The sequence below is a fragment of the Carassius gibelio genome, chromosome A9, assembly GCF_023724105.1.
Source record: "Carassius gibelio isolate Cgi1373 ecotype wild population from Czech Republic chromosome A9, carGib1.2-hapl.c, whole genome shotgun sequence".
In the NCBI taxonomy this organism is placed as follows: domain Eukaryota; kingdom Metazoa; phylum Chordata; class Actinopteri; order Cypriniformes; family Cyprinidae; genus Carassius; species Carassius gibelio.
Window position 1 is genome coordinate 15,341,335 of NC_068379.1, and position 18,731 is coordinate 15,360,065.

The 18,731-nt window shown below is 41.2% G+C and overlaps 2 protein-coding genes and 1 pseudogene across 2 annotated transcripts; 1 reads left to right on the plus strand and 2 right to left on the minus strand.

Annotated features, from left to right (window-relative positions):
* Positions 1 to 518: 518 nt before the first annotated feature.
* LOC128019775 (gamma-crystallin M2-like) lies at positions 519 to 1,378 on the minus strand. Its single transcript, XM_052605980.1, has 3 exons — positions 1,367 to 1,378; positions 919 to 1,161; positions 519 to 791 (listed from the first exon to the last, which is right to left on the minus strand). The coding sequence occupies exons 1-3, from the start codon at positions 1,376 to 1,378 to the stop codon at positions 519 to 521; spliced, it is 528 nt and encodes a 175-aa protein (XP_052461940.1).
* Positions 1,379 to 4,465: 3,087 nt separating this feature from the next.
* On the minus strand, positions 4,466 to 5,402 carry LOC128019772 (gamma-crystallin M2-like). Its single transcript, XM_052605976.1, has 3 exons — positions 5,195 to 5,402; positions 4,839 to 5,081; positions 4,466 to 4,738 (listed from the first exon to the last, which is right to left on the minus strand). Exons 1-3 carry the CDS (start codon positions 5,222 to 5,224, stop codon positions 4,466 to 4,468), a joined length of 546 nt encoding a protein of 181 aa, XP_052461936.1. The 5' UTR covers positions 5,225 to 5,402.
* Positions 5,403 to 5,926: 524 nt separating this feature from the next.
* On the plus strand, positions 5,927 to 11,307 carry LOC128019351 (gamma-crystallin M2-like; annotated as a pseudogene).
* Positions 11,308 to 18,731: the final 7,424 nt, after the last annotated feature.

The window sequence follows — 18,731 nt, forward strand, 5'->3', positions numbered from 1 at the left end:
AGTTGTGGTGTTCCTTAATTTTCAGTGGGTGACCCTAAATTTTAGCTGGTGCTCCTAACTTTTTAAAGTAAATTTCGAACCCTGACTATGGAAAAAGATAACTCAAATGGGTTTGTTCATGCATATTATGCATGCTCTTTTTGACTTTTTCAAAAACAGATATGGGGTGCTTTCAAATACAAAATGCTGAGGAATGGGCTGAAAAAAGTCTTTCTTTTTTCCCTTTATTTGGAAACTGAAGGAAACGTAAAAGTGGATTTCTTTTTCTTTTGCTGTTAGGGCCATGAGCTTGATTGACAGGCTATCTGACCGATCATAATGGCAAATCTGCAATTTTGTCTGACAAAGAAACAAGATAGGAGAGTAGCTTTATGTCAGTAACATTTTGTATTCTGTTTCTTGAAAGTTTGTCAGAATATTTGTTTGTGGATAATCCATTACAGATCAACAATTTGCATTAAAGAATTTTCAAAACAAATAGTGTTGTAGAGAAATTATTTTATTGACCCTTTAGAACGCTAGTACCAGGAGTCCATGATACGCCTCATGCTCATGAATCTCATGCCACCCATATTGCTGAAGCTCCTGTACTCTCCAGGCCTGAAGTACCACTGCCTGCCTTTGTAGTGGGGCTGCTCATACATGAGCCAGTGGCCGTCCATCACATGGCAGGATTGGCAGTGAGACATGCGGTAACGGTCCATGATGTTGTCACAATCATCAGTCAGCTCATACATCTGACCCATGAAGTTCTCCCTCTCGTAAATCCTCATTCTGTAGGATCCCCTGTACTGTAGTGAAGAAGTTGTCATGAGGTCTTTTAGTTTTAGTAGTTTATAATGTCAATTCAGAATTTGGATTTAATAATAATAAAAAAGAGTTAATTTCTAACAAATGCTAAATGTTCATGGAACTCACCATGGGGATCATACGGCAGGACCTGATGCATTCATTCATTCCAAACATAGACATGTAATCAGCATAGTCTCCCCTCCTAAAGAAATACTGATTTCCCATGTAGTTGGGACGATCGTACATCATCCAGCATCCACTCTCCACTTTACAAGAGTGACAGCGGCTCATGTAGGAGGAGAAGTCACCACAGTCGCTCATACACTCATACGAGCGACCCTGGAAGTTCCTGTCCTCATAGAAGATGACCTGCAACAAACATAAAAATGTTCAGTATTGAATGAATTACTATTTATCAACATCATATTAAACATTACCCAACACAGTATCCAAGTGAATTGAAATTGAAGTGTTCTATATCAGTTAGAGAGGAAAAGCAATCAGTTAAATGCAAACAAATCGTGTAGTTTAGTAAGGTGTTGAGGAATTGGTTATTTTTTTGGTCTTGACTTACCTTTCCATGCATGGTTGCTGTTGGGGTCTTTCCAAATTTGCTACTGTAATGACAGCCCGCTGCCTTATTTATACTATATGGACGCCGAAAGAATTTGTATTCCTATTGTTTAAAAAGGCCTTAGTCAGCTGCATGGTGTAATGAGTTGTACAGTTTGCTACTGCAGACCTGAAAGGGTTATTATTTCAAGCCCTGTTGTGGAGAATATTAGAAATCTCTGCTTGTAAAGCAATTCCAGTAAAAAGATTGCACTCTACAGCCAAAATACAGGTTGTACCAAGTTAACACTCTGAAGTTAACAAACCTGTATATTTATTATGTTAATTTTTAATGTCAACTATAATAGGAAGTTTTCCCCCTTTGATTGTTTGATTGTTAGGAACAGAGTGACTCCTGCTATGATGCCCTGCATTGTCCTTAAATGTAGGCCCTAGCCCAGCCCTGTCCTGAGACACTTCCCTTGTATGACAGCTTATCAGAATTCTTGGACCAAGTTCGACTGGAGCCAATGACTGTTTTTTTTTTCTTCTTTTACTGTATACTGTTGCATCCATTAAAATAATTCTTTTTTGTTGTTGTTGTTGTTTTTTCGTTTTTTTGTTTAATGGCAAAATGGTTATTTATTTCCGTTTACCACATGTTTGATAAATTTAGCCTTCAAATCAAAACACTTGACTTGCTTACAATAAATCCTTAGATATTAAACATTTTAAGCTTATCACAATGTTTTTTTAAATGTTAAACCTACATAATCTGTGCTATCAGGTGCATAGTGTTTGTGGAGGCTAAAGCATGCTTAATGCATAGAGGTATCTTGCTCATACAGATAATAAATCATTTGAAACTATAAAGGCAACTTTTATTTGTGTACACTTACACTATCAACAAAACGTTGTGCTTCAGTAAAATAAAGAAAACGTCTCTGTGAGTGCGGAATGCCTAGTTGGCTTATAGGCCTATATTTAAATGTTCATTATGGTTGAGTATATATTTAAGTAATTAAGTTAATATACAATTATATTATATGGCTTAACTAAATCTTCAGTCGAGGGCAGTCTTAGTTTTAATCCAGTTCTCCTTTCTTCTATAACTCTCCCAGCTGCACTCAAGGCAGGCTCACTACTGCTGCTGGTGGTGACACTAAACACTGTGCGATGCTAAACACTCTTGATGGTCATTGTAGCCTGGTCTCATGTTGTTTCCACTAGCGCAGCTCATCTTTTCCATCCCCTTAACTGATGAATGCCTACAATATAATTTAAAACATTTAACAGTTTGCAAGCTCTATTGATCTTGTTGTTGTACAACACCTCTGAAGGTGTCTTGTGATATCGGGCACCAAGACATTAGCAGTAGATCCTTCATGTCCTGAAGGTTGCAAGGTGGAGCCACATAGATCAAATTTGTTTGTTCAGCACATCCCATAGATCCTTGAATTGGATTAAGATCTGTTGAATTTGGAGGCTAGGGGAACACCTTTAACTCTTCATCATGTCCTTCAAACCATTCCTAAACAATGTATGCAGTATGCATTGTTCTGCTAAAAGAGGCCACTTCCATTAGAACACCCATTGAGCGGTGTACCTTGTCAGCAACAATATTTCTTTCTTATGTTGAACACAAAAGATATTTGAAGATTGTTGGTAACCAAATAGTTGCTAAGAGCTATAGATTACCAATATTCTTAAAAATATCTTCATTTGTGTTCACCAGAAGAAAGAACTTCATACAATTTGGAATGAGGGTGAATAAATGATGACAGAATTTATTTTAGGGTGAAATATTCTTTCAATTTAAAGCAATACATCAATCCAAAAACATGAGCAAAGGTCCGTGTTTCTGTCACAACAATTATGATTCCTGTTAACTGTTATGGTTCATACTCCTGGATTTTCAACTGTTCCAGCTTCTGTGAATGTCTTTCTGTCTATCTAGTGTTTGCTTTTTTGGTATTGTCCCTGTTATCTCTTTCTTGTCTTACCAGCCCATGTCTCTCAATCTGTACTGGTCACAGCCACAACATTTCAGTTCCTGCTTCATCCTCAGATCCCTCTGCTCAAGAGATTGCTGATCCAGCTACAATTACTGCTGATATTGCATAGTTTTATAAGCTGATAGTCTTTGTCTTATGGTCACAGGACATGGGTTTGCATTATAATTTTTTGTCCCATTTACCATGCCCAAGTTCATGACCCAGCAGCCTTGCCTACTGCTACAGCCCTGATGCAGTGCAAGACGCACTGGCTATCACAGCCCATTTCACAGAAACACTGCCCAGATCTGCATGTGTATGACATGAAATGTGGTGCAAGTCAGTGTTTGTCTATGGTAATCATTGAGCAGATATTGTTTGATAGAGCCTGGCTGGAATAAAACCTGAAATATTATTTTTAATTATTCTGATATATAATATATATATATATTCCCACCTCGCAAAATGACCTTACTGTGATATGTCACGTGCAGAGTGTTTTGGACATTGACTATTCTACAGTATATATGCAAATTGGTGGTACACTGTCAAATAATGTTGTACAGTTTAAAATTGGCAAGCTTAAATAACTGACTATTAGTTATGTTGGCTATAATGTTTATATGTATAATGTATACAGTATATGTTGGCTATAATTTACTAATTATGTGATATTATATATATATAATGTTTAATTGTCATGTTTATTCTGTCTGCTGTCAGTGAAAGTTAATGACTAACTTGTTTTACTTGGTGAATCAAAGACAAAATTATTTTACTCAATGATATCCTTGCTAAGATACAGCCATTACTTCTGGCATGACTTCTGAAGAGTAGTTTACTTTGGAACTAGATTGGAAGTAGAGTGACTAGATTGGAGTGAAGATATAAGATTTTTGTCTGTTTTTATTTTATTTATTTATTTTTCTATTTTTAGTAGTCTATTTTTGACTGCTAAGTAATGCTGTTTCCAGCTTAGTCAAGTATCCACAGGACATAATTTGATGACTAGATTTCATTTCAGTATGTATACAAAAACAAAACAAAAACAAGAACACCTAAGGTGTTTTAAGAGAGCTGTTTAAAAGTACTTTATTGACAAGTAACAAATGTTCTCAATTTATTTTTTAATAGAAGGAATCACTGATACGCCTCATGCTCATGAATCTCATGCTACCCATATCTCTGAAGCTCCTGTACTCTCCAGGCCTGAAGTATGACATCCTGCCTCTGTAGTGGGGCTGCTCATACATGAGCCAGTGGCCGTCCATCACATGGCAGGACTGGCAGTGAGGCATACGGTAACGGTCCATGGTACTGTCACAGTCATCCATCATCTCGTACATCTGCCCCATGAAGTTCTCCCTCTCGTAGATCCTCATTCTGAAGGATCCTCTGTGCTGCAAATATATAAACAGAAATTAAAAATTTGTGCTAAATTGTTGTAAGAGCATTTAGCTACCAGCTCTGTGGCAAGTCAAGGATGTAGAATTCTCTCACCATGGGGATCATACGGCAAGATCTGATGCAGTCGCTCATTCCAAACATAGACATGTAATCAGCATAGTCTCCCCTCCTAAAGAAATACTGATTTCCCATGTAGTTGGGACGGTCGTACATCATGAAGCATCCACTCTCAACTCTGCAAGAGTGACAGCGACTCAAGTAGGGGGACATGTCAGCACAGTCGCTTGTACACTCATAAGAGCGACCCTGGAAGTTCTTGTCCTCGTAGAAGATGACCTGATGAGATTAAACATGAGGTAACTAGGAATTTTGAGGTATGCATTACAATAAATATTGCATTCTACTGGAGAGTGAAAGAGAAATTTTGTTATTTCATTGTCATTACTTACCTTGCACATGTTCATGCCTGATGTAGTCATTTTTTAAAACGATTTGACTCTTCCGTTTAAACTGCTCTGTCCTTCTGCCAGGTCTCACCCTTACTTTTATACCCGAGCGAATTGAATAAAACTGTGTGCTTGCAATTGAGATTGAGGACAACCTCCTGACTCAGCAGATCAGTATTGAAGCATTCAGAGTGCATTCATTGTTGGACATTTTTACATAACCTACAGGTTGTATACGCTTTCCACAATAACGCTTTTCAGACATTTCGAAATACAGATTTTCTAAGTCTATTTTTGCAAAACACAATGTTGATCAAAACTGATCTGTTTAAGCAGGACTTGTTTATATAGTTACTGCGTAATTATTGATTGTTTAAACCTGTTGTGTGATTAGCTTTTTAATTCCCAAAATGATGCTTTAAATGTTAAACATAATAAACTATTAATACTAGAAAAAATTAAATTATTATAATTCTTCTGTTTGGAGATTTTAATACTTCAACATTTCAAAAACGATGCATCATGAACAAAGCTCTCAGTCAAAATTACTGATTTCCCTTTTCCCAATATTTGTAATTTTAAGTGAAATGCTGCTACTGTACATGGTTAGAAGATCGCAAGCAGCTACATACATTATCTTTTTTTTTTAATAATTAATTTAGTGGCATACCAACGACACATAAAAACAATAGTAAATCTTTAAGATGCTGTTTTACTCCTTTTAAAAGCACACAAATGTCTCATTGCTTAATTTGTGTTCCAAAATATATTCTCTTCTATGAGGACAGGAACTTCCAGGGTCGCTCTTATGACTGTATGAGTGAATGTGCCGATTTCTCCTCCTACATGAGCCGCTGTCACTCTTGCAGAGTGGAGAGTGGATGCTGGATGATGTATGATCATCTCAACTACATGGGAAATCAGTATTTCTTTAGGAGGGGAGACTATGCTGATTACATGTCTATGTTTGGAATGAACAAATGCACCAAATCTTTTTTGGTGCAGTTTGGTGCTTTTTTGGTGCAAAACCGAATTATCCCTATGGTAATAGAATAATGCATACAGCTTTATACCCCCTAAAGTTGTTCACTAAATGTTCTTACCAATTTAGCTCAAACTGTAGATTCACATTTCTATTGATGCCTTTGCAGCATAGAGGATGCTTCTGAATGAGGATCTGCGAGAGGGAGAACTTCATGGGTCAGATGTATGAAATGATGGATGACTGTGACAGTATCATGGACCGTTATCGTATGCCTCACTGCCAGTCCTGCCATGTGATAGATGGCCACTGGCTCATGTATGAGCAGCCCCACTACAGAGGCAGGATGTGGTACTTCAGGCCTGGAGAGTACAGGAGCTTCAGCAATATGGGTGGCATTAGATTCATGAACATGAGGCATATTAATGATTCTTATTTTTTAAATGTAGATTGTGCAAATTTTTATAGAAAAAGGTGGTATTAATATAAAGTACAGTTCAACCAGTGCCTAAATTTAAGGCACCCAGTATTTATTTATTTATTTTTAATAAATAAACAGAGGTTAAAGTTTATATATATATATATATATATATATATATATATATATATATATATATATATATATATATATATATATATATATATATATATATATATATATATATATATATATATATATATACATATACACAAAACCAAAAGGCTTTTTTGTTAATGGACCTCATGTCCTGAGTTGACATTACTAGCTAATTCTTGCAATTTGATAGATCTGCTAACATTAATAACAAAACTACATTAAATTAATATAGCATGATGCATTGGTTCAGTGTGATTTACAAAACATAAAAAGAATATGAAAACAATCCAAACAAAATGCCAAATGAAATGCCCAAAGCAGATGAGTGGTAAAATAATGACTAAGGCCATCACACCATAAAATTCTGCTGTTTAAGTCACTCTTACAACACAGGCAATGATATGAGTTTGTGAAAGGGCTTTTGTTGCAAAAGCTAGCAAAACATGAAAATGTGTTGAGAGCAAATTATATTAATGATTTTGTAATTGCTGTGTGTAGCATAAATTGAAAGGAAAAACCTGGGGGAAAAGAAAATAAACTTTCAGTGAAAAGCGGAAGCATTTAACAAACTTCATGCATTAAAGTCCAAGGGATTAACTAGGGGAAGATGGATATTTGCAGTATTTATCAGTTGAACTTTGTAAAATTATAGCCATTAATCTTGGCTAAAATTATATAGTGGGTTTAATAAGAAAATTAGTAGTTCCTGTATTAATTCAAGTTTAGGGACTGTATGGATGAGAGAAATAGGATTTATTTATTTATTATTCTTTTTTTTTTTTTTTTATATGATGTTGATTTATAAAATCCACAAAATAAAGTATAGGAATATTTGGTTGATATCACTGTAAAGCAAACTAAACTAAACTAAATATATATATATATATATATATATATATATATATATATATATTTTACTTTAAGATTAAGCCTAAGGCTGCTGACTTTAAACCTTTTTTGGCACAAATATCTGTAGGTTTTATGCAAAATATCTCACTCTTTTGTGTCATTGACATTAAGAATGGATGGACAAACACAGGGATGTGCAATGTTGGTCCTGGAATGTCGTTTTCCTGCAGAGTTTAGCTCTAACCCTGAAAAAAAAAACCTGACCGACATTGGCTATCCCTGTACTAGCAGATAAAATTATTCTCATTTCTATTTTCTATGTTTGGCCTGTAGGTGTCAGAATTTTGTCAAACATGAGGTAAAGTAGAGTACTTTAACATAATAACTGATTACACCTTTAATCAGTGTGTGTGATATAATGAACAAATGCTGATGTCTCTGTCATCCATCAGAGCAGTCCACCATCTTCGAATCCAATGAAAAAAAATCATTCACTGTCTCCTTTCTTCCTCCGCCACTCCGCCACACCATGCCCACTTTTTTTTTTATGTAGTTTTTTAAAACTGTGATGAGAACTAATAAATGCTGAAACAGGGGGTTTCATTATCATTTAAGGGTTGGTGTTTTGGAGTGGCGCTGCTCAGACAATGTGATACTGCCTTTGAACCAGCTTTGAACTCATTATATCTCATCTATTTTTGCATTTCTGTCCTGTAGTATGTGCTTTACATTTCTGCATTTGGTGTGATTGACAGATTTTATCCAAAATAACCAGTGGAAAAAGACTGCAAGTGATTGTAAGTGGTTAAATTAAAAAGTTAATCTTGCCTTTAGTGTTTAATAAAATTTTATTTTATTTTATTTTAGTTGTGTTTTTCTCTTGAAGCATTTTTGTGGACATACAAACATTAAATGAAGTTCCTTAATTTAAATTAGGGAGGAGCGAGCCTATCTAATCTTTACGGAAGTTCTAAGCGGCCATGCATTATAATATTTTTTCCTGTTGTTTTCTCGTTATAACGACTTAATTTCCTCGTTATCTCGACATAACGAAGTTCGTTTTCTCGTTATAACGACTTCATTTTCTCGTTTTCTCGACATAACGAAGTTCGTTTTCTCGTTATAACGACTTAATTTTCTCTAAGAAGTTACAAAACTGCGCCAGCAGGTGGCACTAGACCTGAATATAACTGATGGGGTGTTGTACACTATCCACTTTACTGTACGCGGACCTTCCTCGTGATCGCTATAATTTGTGCAGTCTTCATTACTGACATTTAATTAATTCATAAATGTTAAATGCTTGAATCAATATGAATATTTTGTGTATTAAGTTCCTGCTAGATGCGTGAGTTTCACCAACGCGTTCTGTGTCATAAAATAACTGCTTATCAAAACCAAGGTTGACATCACTGTATTCTGTTTATCTACAGTATTTAACGATGTAGGCTGATGTACTTCTTTTCCTTATTACTAATCTTTATTGTTAACCATATTGATGAGAAATGTGATGTATATGTAAAATCCATAGGCTAATTTAATTCAGTTTTGTTTTATAATGTTGTAATCGTTTTTTTCTACACACACACACACACACACACACACTACACGTACACATGGACGCTCTTTTCAAACAGAAGCTTGTAACACACATGATATCTGCTACATCATATAATGACTACTACAAATTACAAATTATATATAATTTTATTTCAAATAAAGGGAAAATGAAAAGTGAGTTTAATCCAAGCAGCATTTCGCGGTGTTGCCATTTAAACATGTTAATTACAAAAACAAAACGTTCGTTGTACTGTCTCTGGAAAAATCAACAGTGATTGATCAGCCTTTATTTATATACAGTATTGTAGACGTTATTACCTAGGCGAAGGTAAATTTGCTGAAATATAGGCTACAGTAAGAGCGCCTGCATGGTTTTCCATCAGATGCCTGTTGAGTTCGTTACTATAGCAACAGTAAAACTGTCATGTCATTATAACGAGAAAACAAACTTTCGTTATGTCGAGATAACGAGAAAAATAAGTCGTTATAACGAGAAAACGAACTTCGTTATGTCAAGATAACGAGAAAATTAAGTCGTTATAACGAGAAAACAAAAAGGAAAAAAATATATAATGCATGGCCCCCTTAGAACTTCCGTAAATCTTTCAATTAACAGCCAGAGTATATAAGCAGCTGCTTACTTCTCTCCAGTCTGAGCTGTTCCAGCATCTTCCGGTCGCATCATACAGAATCATATCAGGCACACCAGACCTAAAGCTTTTTCCCTTAGTTGACTAATTTTTCTCCTGTCCCGAGAAACCAACAGTCGCAACTTGCGTATCATTGTACCACATGGATCTACATAAAAAGACTCCTTCTGAGCGCTGTGGCTGAAAAATCCAGCACCAATACAAACCATGCTCCAGAAGACTACTCTCCCTTCCCCCTTCAAGATCACCATAGGTAACTGCACCTTGTCCATCTCTTCATTCTGCTGCTGCCATTCCTCCGATTTCACCCATTAAAAATGGTGCGTCAACAGTCTAAGTCAAGCCCTCTCAAACTCCGGACTTCATTTCTCCCACAGATAATCAAAAGCTCAACACTACGATCTACTTATTAACACCAATAACAGCTCCAGGATCCCAACAAACACCTCAACTTCTCCAAAAAAGAAACCCATTCCTCATCCCTTTCTGTTTCCCCCTGACTCAGTGTTCTGAATACAATAATCTACAGCGCACTATTTCAGAGGCTGCGGCAAAGACCAGAGGGGAAAAAAACTACATCAGCTCACACTTCCTTGTCCCCTGGCCTTTCCACCTGGCCAACAACAGCGGCCACAAAAAAGTTCTAGTTCCGCAGTGAGGACAAGAAGGAAAGATATACGCGCCATCCTCCCAGTGTATATCTGGGCTCAGTACACAAAATACTGGGCTCTGTACACACAGGCAACCATCAGAACCTCTCACTCCTTTAAGCTCGGTACTGGTGGCCTGGTATGGCCGAAGATGTCATCAGGTACATCTGCAGCTGATCAGTCTGCATCATGTCAAAATCCCTGTGCCACCTACCACCTGGCAAGCTGGTCCCCCTGCCTGTACCACACGTGTGTGCTCATTGTTGTGTACTGCTTCTCCAAGGCATGCAAGCTGATCCCTCTGAAAGGCTTGCCCACAGCACCTGAGACAGCAGAGAGTCTATTTCACTATGTGTTCTGAGATTACGGTCTACCCAAAGACATCATCTTAGACCAGTGTCCTAAATTCATCTTGCACATAATTATGGAAGGCCTTCTTTCGGCTCCTAGGGGTCACCATCAGCTTATCCTCTGGCTACCATCCCCAGACAAATGGCCAGACTGAGCTCAAAATTCAAGAGCTCGGACTTTACCTTCGGTCATACTGCTCAGACGATCAGCACAATTGGAACCGCTTCCTACCCTGGGCCGAGTATGCTCAGAATTCCCTCAAACAGTCCACCACTGGCCTTACACCCTTTCAATGCATACTCTGTTACCAGCCTCCCCATGGACGGAGGAGCCCTCTGAGGTTCCAGCTGTGGACTACTGGTTCTAAGAGATCAAGAGGGTATGGGACTCAGCACATATCCACCTTCAGCATGCAGTGTGGAGACATATGTTCTTCACGGACACCCGTCTGTCAGACCATCCTCAGTTCCAGCCAGGCGATCGGGTCTGGCTATTGACCTGTGATCTCCGCCTCTGCTTTGGATGACCAATAATTTTCTCCTATTAAATTTGGATAAGACAGAGATATTAATAATTGGACCAAAAAACAGTACAAAGAACCTTGTAGATTACAATTAGACGGATGTACTGTTACTTCCTCTACAGTCAAAAATCTGGGTGTTATATTAGACAGCAACCTGTCTTTTGAAAATCATATTTCCCATGTTACAAAAACTGCATTCTTCCATCTTTGAAACATTACCAAGCTACAAAACATGTTACCTGTTTCTGATGCAGAAAAGCTAGTTCATGCATCCATGACCTCTAGACTGGACTATTCTAATGCACTTTCTAGGTGGTTGTCCTGATTCTTCAATAAACAAGTTACAGCACTGGCAACCTATTAAGTTCCGTGTCAGTTACAAATTATCATTACTTACCTATAAGGCCCTAAATGGTTTAGCTCCTGTGTACCTAAATAGCCTTCTAGGATAGCAAAGTCCACTAAAGGAGGTAGAGCTTTTTTAACTCTGGAATAGCCTTCCTGATAATGATTTACATCCCGTGGTAAATAGAATTTACACAAGCTCCAGTCTGGATCCCAAACACCTGAGGATAGATGATGCTGACCCTCAGAGAACCCGAGATGATGCATCATATAATAATTGATGTTAATAATGTACATCGTCTGGCTGACTATGTCTTGTATACATTCTTCTGAAAACTCCTGTCATACGTGCACAAACTGACAGTCACTACTTATAAGCTACTACTAAATATTGTAGAAACTTAATTTTCTGTAAAGTTGCTTTGTAACGATTTGTATTGTAAAGAGCACTATACAAATAAACTTGAATTTAATTGAATTGCCCCCCCCCCCCCCCCCTCTGCAAAAAGCTGAGTCCCCACTACATAGGTCTCTTTCCAATCCAGAGGCAGATCAACAATATCACATATTAGACCCAACTCCCTACAAGGTCATAATTCATCCTAAATTCCATGTCTCACTTCTAAAACCTCTCTTCTATTTCACCACAGTATCCACCAAACTGGACGCACCTCCTACCCCAGAGTGCTTAGAGGCAGCGGTCTATCAGGTCCATAATATTCTGTACTCACGGCAACGGGCAGCCTCGAGTACCTGGTGGATTGGGAGGGATAAGGACCGGAGGAAAGATCCTGGGTGGCCCAGGATGATATCCTAGACCCCTTACTACTGGAGGAATTCCATCAAAACCACCAGAATCATCCCGCACCCAGAGGCCGTGGTCGTCCCCATCGTCTTGTTAGGGTGTCAGGAGCCACCCCTGGGGGAGGGGGTAATGTCAGAGATTCACACTGACTTCAGTCACCGCTATCAACACAGTCATCAGCACCGACATATACAAGCTCACAATCACCTGCTGTAGCTAATCAAGTTCTCTTTTATCAGAGCTCTCATCTTACTTGCTCTGTGTCCGGTCTACCGTTCACATGCCTAAACTTTACCAGACTCCCTTATATAAATTTACATTTACATTTAATCATTTAGCAGACACTTTTATCCAAAGGGACTTACAAATTTTAAATACATGCAAAGACAAGAAAAGGAAAAGTGCTAGTATTAGTTGGTTAAGTGCTGTCGAAAAAGATGTGTCTTAGATGTTTCTTGAAAATGAGTAAAGACTCTGCTGTACGAATTGAAATTGGGAGGTCATTCCACCAGCTGGGCACAGTCCAGGAAAAGGTCCGTGAGAATGATTATAAACTTCTTTGAGATGGCATCAGACGTTGTTCACTTGCAAAGCGCAAACTTCACATAAGATTTAACCAGTCAGTTTAGGTATGTTGGTGCCGTGCCAGAGGTGGTCTTGTAGGCAAGCATTAGTACCTTGAATTTGATGCGAGCAGCTACTGGTAGCCAGTGTAACCTGATGAGGAGAGGAGTAACATGAGCTTTATTTGGCTCATTGAAGACAACCATTGCTGCTGCATTCTGGATCAATTGCAGAGGCTTGACATTACATGCAGAAATGCCCGCCAGGAGAGCATTACAATAGTCCAGTCTGGAGAGAACAAGAGCTTGGACAAGAAGTTGGGTGGCTTGCTCTAACAGGTAGGGTCTAATCTTCCTAATATTGTATAAGGCAAACCTGCAGGACCGGGTCGTTGTAGCAATGTGGTCTGTGAAGCTTAACTGATGATCCATCACAACTCCTAGGTTTCTGGTTGTCCTCGAAGGAGTAATGGTTGATGAACCCAGCTTTATAGTGAAGTTGTGATGAAGCAATGGGTTAGCTGGAATCACAAGGAGTTCTGTCTTCGTAAGGTTAAGCTGAAGGTGATGGTAATTCATCCAGCTAGAAATGTCACTCAGACAGTCTGAAATACGAGCAGCTACCGTCGGGTCATCTGGTTGGAATGAGAAGTAGAGTTGGGTGTCATCAGCGTAGCAGTGGTAAGAATGACAGATCCTAATGACGTCATGTAGATGGAGAAGAGAAGTGGTCCAAGTACTGAACCTTGAGGAACCCCAGTAGCAAGGTGTTGTGACTTAGAAGCATCACCCCTCCAAGACACACTGAAGGATCTGTCAGAGAGGTAGGACTTAACCCACAGGAGTGTGGTTCCAGAGATGCCCATCTTTCTGAGGGTGGACAGGAGAATCTGGTGCTTAACGGTGTCAAAAGCAGCAGACATGTCCAGTAAGATGAGTACTGAGGATTTTGAAGCTGCTCTTGATAGTCGCAGGGCTTCAGTAACCGAGAGCAGAGCAGTCTCAGTTGAGTGGCCACTTTTGAACCAAGATTGGTTGCTGTCCAGGAGGTTTTTCTGTACAAGAAACATAGAAAGCTGGTTAAACACAGCTTGCTCAAGTGTCTTTGCAATGAATGGAAGAAGGGATACCGGTCCGTAGTTTTCAAGAAGCGCTGGATTTAGAGATGGTTTCTTGAGCAGTGGGCTTACCCAAGCCCAGGGTCGGTAGTTTCTTGATTTCTGCCATTTCCTCTCTGCAGCCCTGAGTTTAGAGCGATAAATCTGTGTGTTCTTACCCACAGGCAACCCTATTTTTCCTCCACTCCAATTCTACATCACTCCTCGAACCATCCATTGGAATGCAAGGCCTGACTCAACCAGCTAAGGACTTGATTCTATCTTCTCATTCTCCATGCTTCACTCTCCCTCCCTGCATTCACTATCACCTTAGTGTCATGATTCTGCCCTCGTGTCCTTGCTTTTTCCTAGTCTTGAGGCAGGATCATGACAGACCCGTGTTTTGTGTACAAGCACATGGCCTTGCCTTTGGGCCATGTGCTTGTGTTGTCTCGTTCCCTTGCCCCGCCCCCCTTGTTAACCTAGTCGTGTCTTGATTGTCCCATCTGTGCCACCTGTCGTGTCTTGATTGTTCCCCCTATTTAGATCTCCTAGTGTGCTCTGTCTGGCGTCGGTTCATTGTGATTTGTGTACCTCATATGTGTACCTCATATGTGTTCATCATTCGTGATTGTACCTTGTCCTTGAAACTCCTCGAAGTCTTTTGTCCTGCAGTGAGTGTTTGTTAGTAGTTAGTGTTCAGTCTTTGTTTACCTTGTTTATTGTGTTTTGTAGAATTATTTAGTGTTTACCCTAGCCCTTGTTTTCCCCCTCGTGGGTTTTTGTTTTCCCTTTTTGTATAATAAATCCTGTGTTGAGTTACTTCCTGTCTGCACCTGAGTTCCTCCCTTACCGAAACCCTGACAGAATGAACCGACCACCAAGGAACTCAGCAGGCAGGAGGGCCTCTGAGCTTCAGCGTCAGGCGGAGTTCCGGAGGCTGTGCTGGACTTCATCCCCCGCCGACAGGAAGGGGGTCACCCTCCCATACTCGCCTGAGGGGGAATGGGTCCTCCGTAATTATGCCCGGCTGTGGGAAAGCATCTCCCAGGAGGAGCCACAGAGGTCCCCTCCACCTACCCAGCTGCCAACGATCCCTGAGGGTCGTGTCCTGGCCGTGGCAACCCTGGGGGATCAGGCAAGCCCCTCCCAGAGTCCTGAGGTGCCCTCCACAGCCAGCAGTCTCCCCATGAAACGAGGGAGACGGTTTTCATGGGAGTCAACTTCTGAGTCTTCGGCGTCCGAGACTGCCCTGCCCGAGACCAAACTCCCCCAACCCGCCTCTGACCCAGCTGTGGCCTCTGCACCGCGCCCAAGGAGGAAGAGGAGGAAGAGGGGGCCTGCCGGTCCTGTGACCCTGTCTCCGCCCGTGCCAGCAGCGGAGAGCGCTGGCGTGCCCGTGCCAGCAGCGGAGAGCGCTGGCGTGCCCGTGCCAGCAGCGGAGAGCGCTGGCGTGCCCGTGCCAGCAGCGGAGAGCGCTGGCGTGCCCGTGCCAGCAGCGGAGAGCGCTGGCGTGCCCGTGCCAGCAGCGGTGGGCGTGCCCGTGCCAGCAGCGGAGAGCGCTGGCGTGCCCGAGCCAGCAGCAGTGAGCGCTGGCGTGCCCGAGCCGGCAAAGAAGAGGGCAGTATGCAAGTCGGCAGTCGTGAGAGCAGAGGAGAGTGCCGCGGCCGACTCTGCAGCAAAGACTTTAGTACAGTGTGTCTCATCTCGTAAGGAGATGCCTATTGTCTTAGCGGCTAAAGCCTTTTCAGAGTATTTGTCTAGTCTTGTCCGGATCCTAGAAGTCCCCGTCAGTCCTGTCTTGTCCTCAGACCCTGTCCCCAGAAATCCCGAGTGTCCTGATGTCGTCTCCCCGTGTCCCGTAGATGTCGTCTCCCCGTGTCCCGTGAGTGTTGCCCCGTGTCCTGCTGATGCAGTCATGTGTCCTGTTGATGTGACCCCGTGTCCCGTAGATGTCCCGTGTCCTGTTGTCCCCCCGTGTCCAGTAGATGTTGCCCCGTGTCCAGTAGATGTTGCCCCGTGTCCAGTAGATGTTGCCCCGTGTCCAGTAGATGTTGCCCCGTGTCCCGTAGATGTCCCGTGTCCAGTAGATGTTGTCCCCCCGTGTCCAGCTGTTGTTCCCCCGTGTCCAGCTGTCGTCTCCCCGCGTCCCGTAGGTCTTGCCCCGCGTCCCTTGTCTGCTCCTATCATGCCCCCTGTCAGTTGTCCCGAGACCCCTCCCCGCCCCTCACCACCCAGACCTGCCCGTACCCCCCGTCGTCAGCCTTCGTCCTGTCCTCCTAAAACTCCTGCCCCACCCACTCACCCTGGTCTGTCCCCCATGAACTTTGTGGTCCCGCCTCCTCCCCTTCCCTGTTTGTTTTTTTTGATTTGTCACCCTAACCCTGCCGTCGTGTATTCATGTCTGCCTTTGTTATTATTTGTCATGTCTTGTTGGTTTGTGTCGGTGTCCCAGTCCGTCATGTCAGTCATGTCTCGTGTTTGATGTTCCCTTGAGGAGCGTCTGGAAGCCGCTCCTTAAGGGAGGGGTTCTGTCATGATTCTGCCCTCGTGTCCTTGCTTTTTCCTAGTCTTGAGGCAGGATCATGACAGACCCGTGTTTTGTGTACAAGCACATGGCCTTGCCTTTGGGCCATGTGCTTGTGTTGTCTCGTTCCCTTGCCCCGCCCCCCTTGTTAACCTAGTCGTGTCTTGATTGTCCCATCTGTGCCACCTGTCGTGTCTTGATTGTTCCCCCTATTTAGATCTCCTAGTGTGCTCTGTCTGGCGTCGGTTCATTGTGATTTGTGTACCTCATATGTGTACCTCATATGTGTTCATCATTCGTGATTGTACCTTGTCCTTGAAACTCCTCGAAGTCTTTTGTCCTGCAGTGAGTGTTTGTTAGTAGTTAGTGTTCAGTCTTTGTTTACCTTGTTTATTGTGTTTTGTAGAATTATTTAGTGTTTACCCTAGCCCTTGTTTTCCCCCTCGTGGGTTTTTGTTTTCCCTTTTTGTATAATAAATCCTGTGTTGAGTTACTTCCTGTCTGCACCTGAGTTCCTCCCTTACCGAAACCCTGACACTTAGTCAATAAAGACTTAGTTTGACGATTACCTTCTGTGTCTTGTAGCCTGTGTCTGTGACAACAGTATTGTGTTAATTCCAAATTCAAGTCTCAATTATTGTGTCACTAAATTAGAGAGAGAGAGTAAGCGCACTGCAGAGAGAGAGAGAGAGAGAACGAATACACTGCAGAGAGAGAGTGAGCGAGCACTCACGTGCGAGACAGTGGAGAGTCATAGCAGTATTTAATCATAAACTAAATCACAACCTGTTAAGAACCATCAAAGAATCTCATCACCTTAATTAAAAGGGGTCAAAGCCTAGAAGCGCAATTAAATAGTTAACAAGCAGTTTCTTGCATTGGTTCTGTAGTTGCTGATTAAAGTGTCCCGGTGCATTTGTAATGCTTAGATTCCTGTTGAATCCTGTTAGGAGTGAAACCTTCATCATTTCATCCATGGATTGACTGCTCCGAAGCGAATCAACAAAGTTACTGAAAACTGCCAGAAGATCGGACTCCCTCAGAAGGGGAATCTCGGAATCTGTTTGAAGTCGGATTGGAAGACCTGTTCAGTATCTTCCAGATAATGGGGGTAAACAGCCATTAAGCAGTCATATAAATGTATGCCATGGGGCCAGATTCTGTAATTTATATGCAAATGTCAAAAGGCTAAAGGAATCCCTACAACATAAAGCCCAAATGATCGTACATGATCCTAAGCTGATGCTACATTGTTGTGCTGGCATTAGGAAGAACAGCACTCCTGCTTGTGTCATATTATTGAACTATCATGTCATCAGTAAAGAACAGGAACTAATACAGGAGCATGTTCCCCCATATCTTGAGGGCAGCATGTTAAAACAAAATTCATGTTGTTAAAATGGTAAAATCACATAGGATTAACATGCTTGAGAACCGAGTACAAATGCTCCTATGTTGATGAATGGAATTACAATAGTCCTTGCAAGGATGATTCTATAAATATAGGGAATATAGGGAAGTCGTGGCCTAGGGTTATGGTTAGAGGGTTGGACTCCCAATCGAAGGGTTGTGAGTTCTAGTATCGGGCCGGACGGAATTGTGGGTGGGGGTAGTGCATGAACAGCTCTCTCTCCACCTTCAATACCACGACTTAGGTGCCCTTGAGCAAGGCATCGAACCCCCAACTGCTCCCCGGGTGCCGCAGCATAAATGGCTGCCCACTGCTCCGGGTGTGTGCTCACAGTGTGTGTGTTCACTGCTCTGTGTGTGTGCATTTCGGATGGGTTAAATGCAGAGCACAAATTCTGAGTATGGGTCACCATACTTGGCTGAATGTCACTTCACTCACTTTATAAACTAATCATAACACCTGTTCCAGAACTTTTCAAATTAGCAAAGATTGAACTAAAATAATACAACATTACTATTGTTAGTACCATATTGATGATACTACAGTTTATAAAATACAGTGGCATGGCCAGTGTTTTGAAGCGTTAGTACCACAATACGACAATACTGTACAAATATTAGAAATAATTATAGTTTAGACACAGATTTATG

Coding starts and splice junctions, on each gene's coding strand:
- LOC128019775 (XM_052605980.1), bottom strand. Junction 792..918: donor CCTGCCGTATGATCCCCATG/GTGAGTTCCATG, acceptor TCTTCACTACAG/TACAGGGGATCCTACAGAAT.
- LOC128019772 (XM_052605976.1), bottom strand. CDS start 5,224: ATGACTACATCAGGCATGAACATGTGCAAG. Junction 5,082..5,194: donor CAGGCATGAACATGTGCAAG/GTAAGTAATGAC, acceptor TAATCTCATCAG/GTCATCTTCTACGAGGACAA. Junction 4,739..4,838: donor CTTGCCGTATGATCCCCATG/GTGAGAGAATTC, acceptor ATATATTTGCAG/CACAGAGGATCCTTCAGAAT.